Source organism: Schistocerca gregaria, chromosome 7 (genome assembly GCF_023897955.1).
Source record: "Schistocerca gregaria isolate iqSchGreg1 chromosome 7, iqSchGreg1.2, whole genome shotgun sequence".
Lineage (NCBI taxonomy): Eukaryota > Metazoa > Arthropoda > Insecta > Orthoptera > Acrididae > Schistocerca > Schistocerca gregaria.
The window spans coordinates 42075791-42090140 of NC_064926.1; the positions used below are offsets into that span (position 1 = coordinate 42075791).

Below are 14350 nucleotides of genomic sequence, written 5' to 3' on the forward strand. Positions count from 1 at the left end.
GTTAATTACATCCGGAGATATTGTAACCTAAAGTTGACGCTTGAGTACCACTCCTCCGCTGTTCGATCGTGTGTATCGGAGAGCACCGAATTACGTATGGATCCAAAGGAACGGTGATGGACTTTAGGTACACAAGACACTGGAACAGCATATTACGTCCACATGCTAACACCTTTTTATTGGTCTTTTTCACTGACGCACATGTACATTATCATGAGGGGTGAGGTAAACGTACACACGTGGTTTCCGTTTTCAATTACGGAGTGGAGTAGTGTGTGTCTCACTGGAAACGCGTCGACGTATGTGGTATCAGCATGATGGTGCACCTGCACATTCCGCAATTAACACTAGGCTGAGCCTTGACAGGATGTTCGACGGGCGTTTCATAAGACGTGGAGGACGCATAAATTGGCCATCCCGTTCTCCTGATCTTACACCTCTGGACTTCTGTCTGTGGGGTACGTTAAAGGAGAATGTGTACCGTGATGTGCCTACAACCCCAGAGGATATGAAACAACGTATTGTGTCAGCCTGCGGCGACATTACACCAGATGTACTACGGCGTGTACGACATTCATTACGCCAGAGATTGCAATTGTGTGCAGCAAATGATGGCCATCACATTGAACATCTATTGGCCTGACATGTCGGGACACCCTCTATTCCACTCCGTAATTGAAAACGCAAAACCACGTGTGTACGAGTACCTCACCCCTAATGGTAATGTACATGTGAGTCAGTGAAAAAGACCAATAAAAAGGTGTTAGCATGTGGACGTAATGTGCTGTTCCAGTCTCTTCTGTACCTAAGGTCCATCACCGTTACCTTTGGATCCATACACAATTCGGTGCTCTCAAATACACACGATCGAACAGCGGAGGAGTGGTACTCAAGCGTCAACTTTAGGTTACAATATCTCCGGATGTAATTAACATTTTAGAATGCAACAAACGGCACTGATTACGTATTTGTTTATATGTTCAGATGTGCTAACGAAACAACCGGGGTTCCATTTAATAAAAAACGTAGGTTTGTGTTAAAAAACATACTTCCGTGCATTTTTGTATGGTTTGTATTAACCAGTTACACTAGCCCCTCTCCTCACGTTCGGTCTGTGGAGTCGATTCGTCAGTATTTGATGTGGTTTACGAAATATATCCAGCGGTAACGTTAGGTGACTCACCCTGTATATCTCCACTACAAAGTAAACTAGCTTATTTGCTGAAGGGTTGATGAAATGTGTGAACATTTTACAGGAAAGGGTGCTGTAGAAGATGTTCAGCTGGTGGACCGTGCTTCAACTCTCTGCCCAGTCATATATATTTAGGTTTTCTTTGACTGTCCTTAACTCCTTCAGGTGAACATTGCGATAGTGTCTTTCGCAGCACTACTTCTGAGTGGTGTAATGGTGTCTGTGGAAAAGGGACGACATCAGATCTACGTGGTTAAATGGCGGCTGTGCTTTTTATTATTGAACTACTATTGAAATTAGTTTTCTGACTGATGGACGTCAGTGGTGGAAAGCGAAGTTGCCACACGCACACGTACTCACGGACGCAGTGCTGTTCGAGATGTCGTTGAGAGAGGTTGCTTTACTTGCGAAGGGTGTGGCGGATCGCCGTCCGTCGGGGCCAGCTCAGGCGACTGAGCTGATCCCGGTGGCGGCCCCATCCGGCCCCCCACTTACGACAGCTGACAATGACAGGATTGACTCTTCGGATTCTGATGCGCCCTCTCGTGATCGAGTGTTCATTCTTATAAACAAACTCGCACATGGGGGCTCCTACCCTGGTCGAAAGGACGACGAGGCGGCTATACTCGCCTTCTGTAACATTCGGAAGGCTGCCACTCTGCCGTACACGAGGCAACAAGTGCCGGGTGTGCCACCGAGAGCCCCGCTGGTCGCATCGCGCGAGTCTGCGGTCCCGGCGGTGGCGGCCTCGGCGGGAGTAGCGCCGCTGGCCTCGACCACTGAAGAGGTCGATGTGCCCCCGGTTGCACCCCTGGTCCCCGAGACACAAGAAGAGCCCGTGGCTACGCTAGCTGCGGCCACCGAGATGGAGGACATCGACCTGCCTGACGCAAATTTGGCTGAGGCGATTGCCGAGTCAGAGCGCCTCGAGGGCTTTCCGCCCTTCCACCACGGAGTCTGGGACATCGCGGGCTCCTCCGCGAGCGCCGCCTCGCTGAGACCGACGAAGCCGCGGCGGCCCACTCGTCCACCTGCCACCTCCCGGCAGCCGGACGAGGATGGTTTTGTCGCCCCTCCCAGGAGGCACACTGCCAGGGCTGCTGCACTGCAGCAACCGACGCCGCTGCCGACGCCTCGTGCTGCGCCGCAATCGGCTGCCGACGCTCCACGGCAGTCGTCTACTACGGAGTGGCCGCAACCGGCCACCCCAGTGGCGGAGGCCGCCCCAGCAGCCGACACCGCCCCCTCGGCCACCGACGCAGCCGAGCTCCGTTCGCTCTTGCGGTCGTTGAGCCAGCTGCTCGAGCAGCTTCCGGTGCTCGTCACCGCGGTCACGTCGGCCCTTCAGGCCGGTGTTGCAACTCCGCCGCGTCATGGATAATCGCCACATCCATGGCCTCACCGTTTGCACCTTCAACGCAAACAGTTTGGTCCCCCATCAAGGGGAATTCAGGGAGTTCTTGCGCGACGAGGCAATTGACATCTGCCTCGTGTGCGAGACCTTCCTGAAGCCGGGAACGCATGTCAAGGTGGCCAACTATCGGTGCTACCACACCGACAGGTTGACGCATGGCGGGGGGACGGCTATTTATATCAAGGCGTCCCTCAAGCACCATGACGTTCAGCTTCCGCCCCTCACTGCAGTGGAGGCCACTGGTGTGGCTGTCACCACGACGGCAGGGGTGATCACCTTCGTTGCGGCCTACAGGCCGCCGAGGGGACTGCTTCAGGAGGCTGACGTCGACGCCCTGCTGGCTCTGCGCGGGAAAGTCTTCATTGCGGGTGACTTGAATGCCAAGCACACGCAGTGGAACTCCCGCGTTACCAATGCCAGCGGCCGCCGCCTCCTTCGCGCCACACAGCGGCATGTCGCGATAGTACTGGGGCCTTATGATCACACTGTCTTCCCCCATCGCGGCCGGTCAGATGTGCTCGACATCGCCGTTCTCAAAGGTGTTGGGCACTTCACCTCAGCCACCGTTAGATGTGCCATGTCGTCCGATCACCTCCCAGTGGTATTTGACATGGACGTCGTCGGTGGATCTCTGCCGTCCGACCGCCGCCACTTCCGTGGCATCGACGAGACGCGCTTCCGTGACGAGGTCCTTGCCCACCTCTAGGGCGCGCCAGATCCCGCTGTGCATGGGGCTGAAGAAGCGTTAGCCTTCTTCACGCGGCACACACTAGCTGCGGCGGAGGCGGCCACCCCCAGGCGGCCGGAACGGCCGCGAGAGATGTCGCGCCAACTCCCGTCGCATATCCTGGAGGCGATAACAAACAAGGATCGCCTCTTCCGGGAGTGGCAGCTCACACGGCAGCCAGAAACGAAGCGCCGCCTCAACAGGGCGCGAAGCGACATTCGGGCAGCCATCGATGAACATCGGAATCGGGACTGGGCGGGCTTGGTGGCCACCCTAACTACGACGGATGGTAGTGCTTGGCGGACCGCCAAGCGTTTCCTTCGTCGTCGCCAGCGAGTCCCGCCTCTCCATACGGGCGCGGACGTTGTCTGCGAGCCAGATGCTAAAGCCAGCATCCTCGCGGATATGTTCGCGGAAAATTTTCGTCCTGTTGATGGTGTGCTCGATCCCGATCATGTTCGTCTGGTGGAGGATCGCCTGCCGGTCTTCCTCGCTGCAAGGGAGGAAGACGATTCGATCGAGGAGATCAAACCCGAGGAAGTGGAACTGCAGCTCCGTCGCCTCAACCCGAGGAAGGCGGGTGGCACGGATGGTGTCACCAACCACCTGTTGAGGATGATACCGCCGGAGGTACACCAATCTCTGGCGGACATCTTTAACAGCATCCTCCGCACTGGGACCTTCCCTTCCGCATCGAAACATGCGGAAGTGGTTGCCATCCCCAAGAGCGGCAAGGATCCGCGTCAGGCAGCGCACTATAGGCCGATCAGTCTGTTCCCGTCCCTCTCAAAAGTGTTTGAGAGGTTGTACGTGGAGCGGCTGCTGCGCATCGTGACAGAGCAGCAACTACTTCCCGAGGAGCAGTTTGGTTTCCGGCGGGGCCACTACCACGCAGCAGCTGTTGCGCCTCGTGGAGTAGGCGATGCGAGCGCTGGAGACCCGGGAGTACCTAGGGGCGGTGCTTCTCGACGTCTCCAAAGCCTTCGACTGCGTGTGACACGACGGCCTCGTGTACAAACTTTTTGTGCACGGGGTACCGACGTCGCACGTGGTCCTGCTGCGCTCGTATCTCTCGGGGAGCACGTTCCATGTCCGAGCTGATGGGGGCACTTCAACCGACCGGCAGATTCGGGCGGGAGTGCCGCAGGGGTCGGTCCTCGGTCCCCTGCTGTACTCCCTGTACACCGCCGACGCCCCGCGGGTGGCACGCGTGGAGTTGGCACTCTATGCTGACGACACGGCGTTGTTCACCCGCAGCATGAACGCGGCCGAGATGCGCCGCCGGCTCCAGCTCGGATGTGACGTCGTGGGTGCCTGGCCCACGAAATGGTGCCTTAAGTTCGACGCTGCGAAGAGCCAGGCTGTCATCTTTAGCAGAAGGAGGCTGCCACCGGACCTACCGCCGGTCACGATCATGGGGGGCCCCATCCCATGGTTGCGGACCGGCAAATATCTAGGGGTGACGTTGGACAGACACCTGACGTGGCTGCCACACGGCCGCGACGTCAGAGGGCGGGCAGTGGGGCGCCTTCGTGCGCTTTACCCACTGCTCAATCCTTCATCGACGCTTCCTCCACGCCACGGCCTCACCATGTATCTGTCCCTCGTCCGACCGGTACTGGAATATGCGGCCGTGGTGTGGGGTAACGCGGCAGCGACGCACATTGCGACGCTTCAACGCGTGCAAAATAGGGCGCTGCGACTTGCGCTCCACAAGCCGCCTCGCTACCCAGCAAGGCTGCTCCATGAGGAAGCGGGCATCCCTTTCCTACGGGATCGCTTCCGGCAAATCGCAAGAGTGTTCTACAGCAATGCAGAACACTCTGCCAGTCGCCTGATTCGTGGTCTGGGCCGCCAGGTCCACCACATGCCAACGACTCGATGGCCAGACCTACTGCGAGAGTAATTTCACTCGCAGCCCGATGTCGGAAAACAATATGGCGTCGCAATGACGGACGCCTAGTGAGGACAGCTCACTCCGTTAGGACGAACCGCACCCTGAAGATGTCACTGCAGGAACAGCAGCCCCGCTGCTTAACCTGCCCCTACACCTGGCATATGTAGCCAGCGTTTTACAGCGAGCGAGCGAGCGAGCGAAGTTGCCAGCTCGTGCACAACGCGCCATGTGCACCTGTACCCAAAGCACTTCTTCATGGAACCAGCATCAACTGGCATGGCTCTGGCAGTGTTGCAAATTTAGCGACTTTGTCGCTAGAAATGGCAACTTTTGCCTCGTCTAAGAAACAAAAAAAAAACTTTTTAGCGACAAAAATTATTTAGCAACTTATCTGGCTACTTTTGGAGTACTGACGACCTTTGAGGTAGAAATCAAAACTATTTTGGGCCAGTATTTTCATTAACAAAACTATGATTTTAACTATAGAATGGGTACTACACTGACAGATGTACTGAGTTAAATTAAGTTCTTAGCAGATCATGTAGCATTGTTCAGCATATAGTAAACCTGAATGTCGGAATTGCCTACAGAGTAAGAAAACCTCAACTATAGAGCAGTTCATTATTCATTACCCACTAGCCTGTTATCGTCGATAGCGTATCGATCTATAATTATTCAACTTTTGAACTCCCTTTATTTTTCGAATTGACAAAAAACATACGTAATATTAAGTATAATAAAATACACTTCTGTCCAGCAACCTCTAATTTTTCGAAATGTTAACTCGCAGTCAAATTATTACCATATGCACAGTGGCAACGCAAGAACATTTCGGTGGGGGTTTCTCAGACGTTATTACGTTTTAAACAATGAACAAGAGGACTGATATCGAGTTACCGAGTGAGTAGATTGTTTCATGACCTCTAGTTCGCCTGAGTTTTAATGTATTTTCAGTGATTATAAACTGGTGAAACTTATGTTGTGAGGCTTACATAATGGATTTACCGGAGAAGAAGAAGCAGTACGCTCAAAAATATCGGGATGCGTGGAAAGCAGAACCTGAACTCAATGGGTGGCTGAAACCAGTCGTTGGAGACTTATCCAAGGCAAGATGTCGAATATGTGCAACAGAGTTTTATTCTGAATTGTGTGATATTAGAAAGCATTCGAAAACTATTAACCATAAACAAAAAATTGATTTAAAAAAAACACAAACCACCTTACCTGTGAAAACTGTTCCGAAAACTACAGTTAGAATAGCAAGCAGAGCCCTTTCTATATTTATTGCTGAGCTTTGTTCTATTTTAGCTGTAGATAATTTAGGAATACTGTGCAAGAAGGTGTTCTCCGGTGATAAGGGCGCTAAAAACATTCAATTACATCGTACAAAGTGCACTGACATTATAACTGAAGTTTTGGCTCCATGTTTTACAAAACCATTGGTTGAAGATATAGGTAACCAAAAATACAGTGTACTAACAGATGAATCCACAGATGTATCAATATCTAAAATGCTAGGTATCGTTATACGGTACTAGAGTGTAAACAACCAAACTATTAGATCAGCATTTCTCAAACTCGCTGTAGTAGAAACTGCAGATGCAAGAAATCTGGGTGCTGTTCTTGTGAATTCTTTGAAAGATCTCAAACTTCCAATTGCCAATATGGTAGAAATTGGCACAGATAATGCTTACGCAATGGTTGGAATAAACAATGGGCATTTCAAACAACTCAAGAGAGGATATGGTTTGAAGCATTTGGTATTGATCCGTTGCATTTGTCACTCTTTTCAGTTTGCAGTTTCGCACGCCTCAGTGAATACCATACCTAGAAACATAGTGTTTCTTGTACGGGAAACCTACAATTGGTTCTCCATGTCACCCAAAAGACAAGAGGAATATAAAAAGGTTTATGAGACAATAAATTGTGGAAAATAGCCACTAAAAATTTTGAAGGTCTGTGCAACACGTTGGATTTAAATTACTAGATACATTTGTACACTCCTGGAAATGGAAAAAAGAACACATTGACACCGGTGTGTCAGACCCACCATACTTGCTCCGGACACTGCGAGAGGGCTGTACAAGCAATGATCACACGCACGGCATAGCGGACACACCAGGAACCGCGGTGTTGGCCGTCGAATGGCGCTAGCTGCGAGGCATTTGTGCACCGCCGCCGTCAGTGTCAGCCAGTTTGCCGTGGCATATGGAGCTCCATCGCAGTCTTTAACACTGGTAGCATGCCGCGACAGCGTGGACGTGAACCGTATGTGCAGTCGACGGACTTTGAGCGAGGACGTATAGTGGGCATGCGGGAGGCCGGGTGGACGTACCGCCGAATTGCTCAACACGTGGGGAGTGAGGTCTCCACAGTACATCGATGTTGTCGCCAGTGGTCGGCGGAAGGTGCACGTGCCCGTCGACCTGGGACCGGACCGCAGCGACGCACGGATGTACGCCAAGACCGTAGGATCCTACGCAGTGCCGTAGGGGACCGCACCGCCACTTCCCAGCAAATTAGGGACACTGTTGCTCCTGGGGTATCGGCGAGGACCATTCGAAACCGTCTCCATGAAGCTGGGCTACGGTCCCGCACACCGCTAGGCCGTCTTCCACTCACGCCCCAATATCGTGCAGCCCGCCTCCAGTGGTGTCGCGACAGGCGTGAATGGAGGGACGAATGGAGACGTGTCGTCTTCAGCGATGAGAGTCGCTTCTGCCTTGGTGCCAATGATGGTCGTATGCGTGTTTGGCGCCGTGCAGGTGAGCGCCACAATCAGGACTGCATACGACCGAGGCACACAGGGCCAACACCCGGCATCATGGTGTGGGGAGCGATCTCCTACACTGGTCGTACACCTCTGGTGATCGTCGAGGGGACACTGAATAGTGCACGGTACATCCAAACCGTCATCGAACCCATCGTTCTACCATTCCTAGACCGGCAAGGGAACTTGCTGTTCCAACAGGACAATGCACGTCCGCATGTATCCCGTGCCACCAAACGTGCTCCAGAAGGTGTAAGTCAACTACCCTGGCCAGCAAGATCTCCGGATCTGTCCCCCATTGAGCATGTTTGGGACTGGATGAAGCGTCGTCTCACGCGGTCTGCACGTCCAACTGAGGCGCCAGTGGAAATGGCATGGCAAGCCGTTCCACAGGACTACATCCAGCATCTCTACGATCGTCTCCATGGGAGAATAGCAGCCTGCATTGCTGTGAAAGGTGGATATACGCTGTACTAGTGCCGACATTGTGCATGCTCTGTTGCCTGTGTGTATGTGCCTGTGGTTCTGTCAGTGTCATCATGTGATGTATCTGACCCCAGGAATGTGTCAATAAAGTTTCCCCTTCCTGGGACAGTGAATTCACGGTGTTCTTATTTCAATTTCCAGGAGTGTACAACGTAGTTATTAGATGAAAAAATTACATTTTAAAGATTGTAATTTATCAATACAGTTATTGTTACTAACACTCCTGCTGCCGTCCTCTTCTGTTTCTGAGTCCTCATTGTACGTAGAAGCGTTTTCAGTTGCAGATGTTAATGAGTAAAGTGGTTTGAAATCACAAAACACTGACGCAATCCTAATGCTCTTGCGTCATTTCTGCTTTTGCAGTAAGACAAGTATGATTCATACACTACTGGCCATTAAAATCGCTACACCACAAAGATGACGTGCTACAGACGCGAAATTTAACCGACTAAAAGAAGATGCTGTGATATGCAAATCATTAGCTCCTCAGAGCATTCACACAAGGTTGGCGCCAGTGGCAAAATCTACAACGTGCTGACATGAGGAAAGTTACCAACCGATTTCTCAAACACAAACAGCAGTTGACCGGCGTTGCCTAGTGAAACGTTGTTGTGATGCCGCGTGTAATGAGGAGAAATGCGTACCATCACGTTTCCGAGTTTGATAAAGGTCAGATTGTAGCCTATCGCGATTGCGATTTATCGTATCGCGACATTGCCGCTCGCGTTGGTCGAGATCCCATGACGTTTTGCAGAATATGGAATCGGTGAGTTCAGGAGTGTAATACAGAACGCCGTGCTGGATCCTAACTGCCTCGTATCACTAGAAGTCGAGATGACAGGCATCTTATCCGCATAGCTGTAACGGATAGAGCAGCCACATCTCGATCCCTGAGTCAACTGATGGGGACGTTTGCAAGACAACAACTATCTGCACGAACAGTTCGACGACGTTTGCAGCAGCATGGACTATCAGCTCGGAGACCATGGCTGCGGTTACCTGGGTGCACGAATGGCAAAATGTCATTTTTTCGGATGAATCCAGGTTCTGTTTACAGCGTCATGATGGTCGGATCCGTGTGTGGCGACATCGCGGTGAAAGCACATTGGAAGCGTGTATTCGTCATCGCCATGCTGGCGTATCACCCGGCATGATGGTATGGGGTGTCATTGCTTACACGGTTACCTCTTGTTCACATTGATGGCACTTTGAACAGTGGACGTTACATTTCAGATGTGTTACGACCCGTGGCTCTACCCTTCATTCGATCCCTGCGAAACCCTACATTTCAGCAGGATAATGCACGACTGCTAGTTGCAGGTCCTGTACGGGCCTTTGTGGTTACAGAAAATGTTCGACTGCTTCCCTGGTCAGCACATTCTCCAGATCTCTCACCAACTGAAAACGTCTGGTCAATGGTGGCTGGGCAACTGGTTCGTCACAATACGCCAGTCACTACTCTTGATGAACTGTGGTATCGTGTTGAAGGTGCATGGCAGCTGTACCTGTACACGCCATCCAAGCTCAGTGACCAAGCGTATCAAGGCCGTTATTACGGCCAGAGCTGGCCGGTGTGGCCAAGCGGTTCTAGGCGCTACAGTCTGGAACTGCGCGACCACTACGGTCGCAGGTTCGAATCCTGTCTTGGGCATGGATGTTTGTGATGTCCTTAGGTTAGTTAGGTTTAAGTAGTTCTAAGTTCTAGTTGACTGATGACCTCAGATGTTAAGTCCCATAGTGCTCAGGGCCATTTGAACCATTACGGCCAGAGGTGGTTGTTCTGGGCGCTGTTTTCTCAGGATCTGTGCACACAAATTGCATGAAAATGTAATCATATGTGAGTTCTAGTATAATATATTAATCCAATGAATACCCGTTTATCACCTGCATTTCATCTTGGTGTAGCAATTTTAATGGCCAGTAGTGTTTGTTGTCTGCCCATGTTGAGGTCGAGTGGCGGAGCTTGTTCCTTCAAGGACACACCAGCTCCCGCAAAACTTAGTACAGTAAAAGCACAAACCGTCGACTGTCAAGTTTTTTTTACTTGTACTGTGGCTGGACATAATCATTTAAATACACAGCTGTATTTACATGCTATCTGCTTTCAAAGCATTGCATTTGCATATTCGTAAGTAATTCGGGCGAAACGTGAATTTTTTAGCGGATGGGACACTAAACTGATCTCTTCTTGGCAAGAGTTGACTGTGAATACCCAGGAATGTTTTTGCAAAACTCCAAATCCTGTAGATATTTCTTATGCTCTTGCCCGTTAATGCTGAAACTCCTTGATTGAAACTTGTGCAGCGGGTGAATAAGCTCATCTTTATTTTTATTTTTTATTTCTTTCTTTCATTATTGCGAGTTTATATCATTCTGCAACCTGGTTACTAATTTTTCGAGTTTCTCGAGGAAGAATTCTGCTTCTGAAGCTTCTAGCTCTACGGGGTATCGTAGGAGGTTACCTCAATGTGCCAACAATGGCTTCTTCGTCACTGATTTCGTTATTTAAACGCCACACAACAACAGCATTATTCTTCACTGCGCAACTATAGTGCCACAACTGTTGAATCGCTGTGGCTGGCAGCAGTGAGGCAATGAGCACGCTAGCGAAGAGGTGTTCCGAATGGTGCCGACATGGAACGATCACTACTTCTCGCACGCCACCGACAGTCTCTGTTGGCTGAGGAAATTCCGCGCTTCCGAGATTATTTTGTTTATGTGAGAGCTGCATAAATAGAGCTTTTTAGTATTGTTTGTAAATGAACTGTAAAAATTAATTATCTGTGTGGAACTCTTTCAAGGAAGTCGGGAATAATTGTCAGTTTGGAAAATGAACATTATCAGGGAATAGGAGTAATTTAAGGGACCACTAAAAAGAAAGTATGGTGAAAAACTAGGAACCACGGATTAGTAATATAGTTGAAAGGTAAGGGATGAACTTGGAGCTAGATCATGTGCAAGAGGTGCAACCAAAAGAATCGATAAACTCTATAAGAATTTATTTTAACAGAAGTCAATTGTACGATGCCAGTTCAAAGAAAGAATTTAGTTCTCTTTATGCACAAATGATAGCTGTCGACATGCTGCCGTTCAGAACTTCCGACTATCAAGGTTTGAAAATATTTGTTTGTTACTCAGACAGCAGATATGAGTTTCCAGATAAACCCACACTTAAATGTGCACTGAATTGAGATCTATAGGACGTGATAAAATATAAATCAGAGAAATACCTTAGAAAATGTAATTCTTTTAGTGTCACAGCGGACATGTGGAAAAGTGACGAGAATGAAGGCATATTGCCATTGACTCGCCACTTTATTATAGAAGAATAATTAGGTTCGCCCATATTAAAAATGACAAAAACTGCAGGTCATGTCAACGCATGGTCTATGCACATGTAACTAAAATTTTTAAAAATGATTCGTTCTTTAACTCGTCAATGTCATGCTGAGTCTCGTTTCGTTCTTGTGATTGGTACATGTCGGTGTAAGTCGGTGTAACTTGTTAGGTATTACTTGGCAGTTCCACCCCTCCCCTTCCCGCCCCCGTGCCCCTTCACCTACCTTGTCAATAGAAATTCGAAGCCGTCGTGTCATTTGTGTTCTGTTTACGGAAACTGCCAACCGTAACAAATCGTTGAATAATTGCGTGAAAACAGGCTTAATATATTTTCTTATTCATTACTACAATGCGCTTTCTCAAAACATTGTTACTTCCGCGCCCAAAATTTTCACTTGATAATTTGTGCGATAGCAGACTATCAAGTGCAAAACGATTGCGAACCCCAACATCGTCTGAACCAAAATTAATGCAACATAGCAAAATCAGCTGACAGTGGCGTTACAATTACTGTGTTGCTGTCTTCGGAGTATGTAAACAATTTGCTTTTGTGGCGATTTATGCGGAAGTGCTTCCATTGCGTTATCGTATCGGAACAGAGTTAAAACTTTCTGTGCTTATAAAACAGCCTCAATATTAATGCATATATTTTCCAAGAAGGACTAACCGTATCAAGTTGTAAATATAGACCTGACTAACCGGATCTGAAAGTGGAAAGTGGAAAGTCTCGGCTATTGTGTAATGGAAGCTGTTGTATCGCCACTACAGGGAAGCCGACGAAACGCTATCTATCAGGTTCTCTCAAGCGCGAACGTTAAGCGGCGCGGGTATATTGTAGGAATACATCTGTATGATGGGTGAAGGTGCCAGCACTGCTGTCTCTCGCCGCACCTTTCCTTATTCTTGATTAATACCGTACTGTGCTCTTTATACCGCTCCGTGCGCTTCCCCCGACGATAGACGAAACACCCAACAAAGCTTCTACAAGCTACGCACTTTATGTCGATTGCGCTAAGATGAGAAGTATTGCCGATCTCAGCGATGTAGCAGCCGTAGCACTGCAGCAGAGTGATGGCCCCTTTGTTTTGCACTGAGTGTCAACACAACTGAGAAAAAAAACATTATGAGTGAAGATGCCACCCTCTATCTCTTCAATGCAGTTTCAGTCTTGTTATTCCCATCTGCAGTTTATACCGTATATGCTGCAATTCATCAACAAGCATGCACAACTAAGATAGCAGCACTACATGACAGACTAATAAATATTTTCCCTCCCGCATCCAGCATCCCTATTCCTTAAGGTGACCTTCCTCTTCTTCTTCTTCTTGTTCCTCTTCCTCTTCCTGCTTTCGCCGTGCTTCTAAGAAGATGAAGCTCAACATAACATTCGCAAGAAATGTGTTGGTCCAATTCTCATGAGAATTAATTTTTTATATATATGTAAGTAATTTTCCAGATAACAAGACTCTGAAAAAAAGAAATTTTTTGACAATACTACGCAAAATTTCGGACATACTGGCAGGTCAATTTAACATTACATTTTTTTATCAGTTCATCAATCAGATCTTACTAGAATACAATATCCGATGGCTACAGACAACGCTGCTGTTACGAAGAAGCTGCCTACATCTTAAGATTTCGATATTCACTCTGTTTTGCCCGCTGCATCAACCTAACAGTACAAGATAGTTTCAAACCAGAAACATTTTCCAAAATTTTATTGAAAAGAAAGGCTATTGTGACTTTCTTTCATAAATCTACACAAGCGAGTGACAAACTGCGCAGTGTTCAAAAGAGAGTAAACAAAACAGAACTAAGAGTGATACAAGAGATGTCGCCTCGATGAAACAGCTCATACTACACGCTCAAAAGAATTTTGAAGGTACGAAGTGAGCTTGGGATTGCGACCCATGAAAGTTCAAAAGCACTGCCTACCCTCATTGCAGAAAATTACTTAGCTATACAAGAGATAATAGATCAACCTTTTGATGCAGTAACAACAACAATCTCAGAGGAGTCATACATCACTGCTTCCTCAATTATACCTCTTATACCAGGTATTGCTGCACAGTTTTCAGCCTTGTAAAGCACGTTAAGAACTACTGAAGGACGAAGTGTTCGGGATTCCTTGATTAGATCAGTCGATGAAAGAGTGAAACCATTTAACACATTGACTGTTAATATACTTGTGACATTATTAGATCCCGGCTTTAAAAAACTTGTTTCAGGACATTTCAAGAGGCAGAGGACGCTGCACAAGTACTTCAAAAAGAATATGCTGCTATCATCGTATCAACTAGAAAAACAATACCTGAAACAGAAGCATCCATGAGCAGTGCTAATACGTCTACTGATACGTCTAACATGTTGAAATCGGATGATCTACTTTCTTTGCCCAATTAGAAACAGCTTAACGTCGATGTCGTTACACCAGCCAGTGATCCCATGATTGACCTAAATCAATATTCTGAAAAACCTGTAGTACACAATCATGCTTACGTATTAGAATATTATGCAAAATCTAA

The 14350-nt window shown here is 48.5% G+C and overlaps 1 protein-coding gene across 1 annotated transcript; it reads left to right on the forward strand.

Annotated features, from left to right (window-relative positions):
- The first annotated feature begins 1571 nt into the window (after nt 1–1571).
- Nucleotides 1572–14157, forward strand: LOC126281828 (uncharacterized). The gene is made up of 2 exons (XM_049981061.1): nt 1572–2463; nt 14054–14157. Exons 1-2 carry the CDS (start codon nt 1572–1574, stop codon nt 14155–14157), a joined length of 996 nt encoding a protein of 331 aa, XP_049837018.1.
- Nucleotides 14158–14350: the final 193 nt, after the last annotated feature.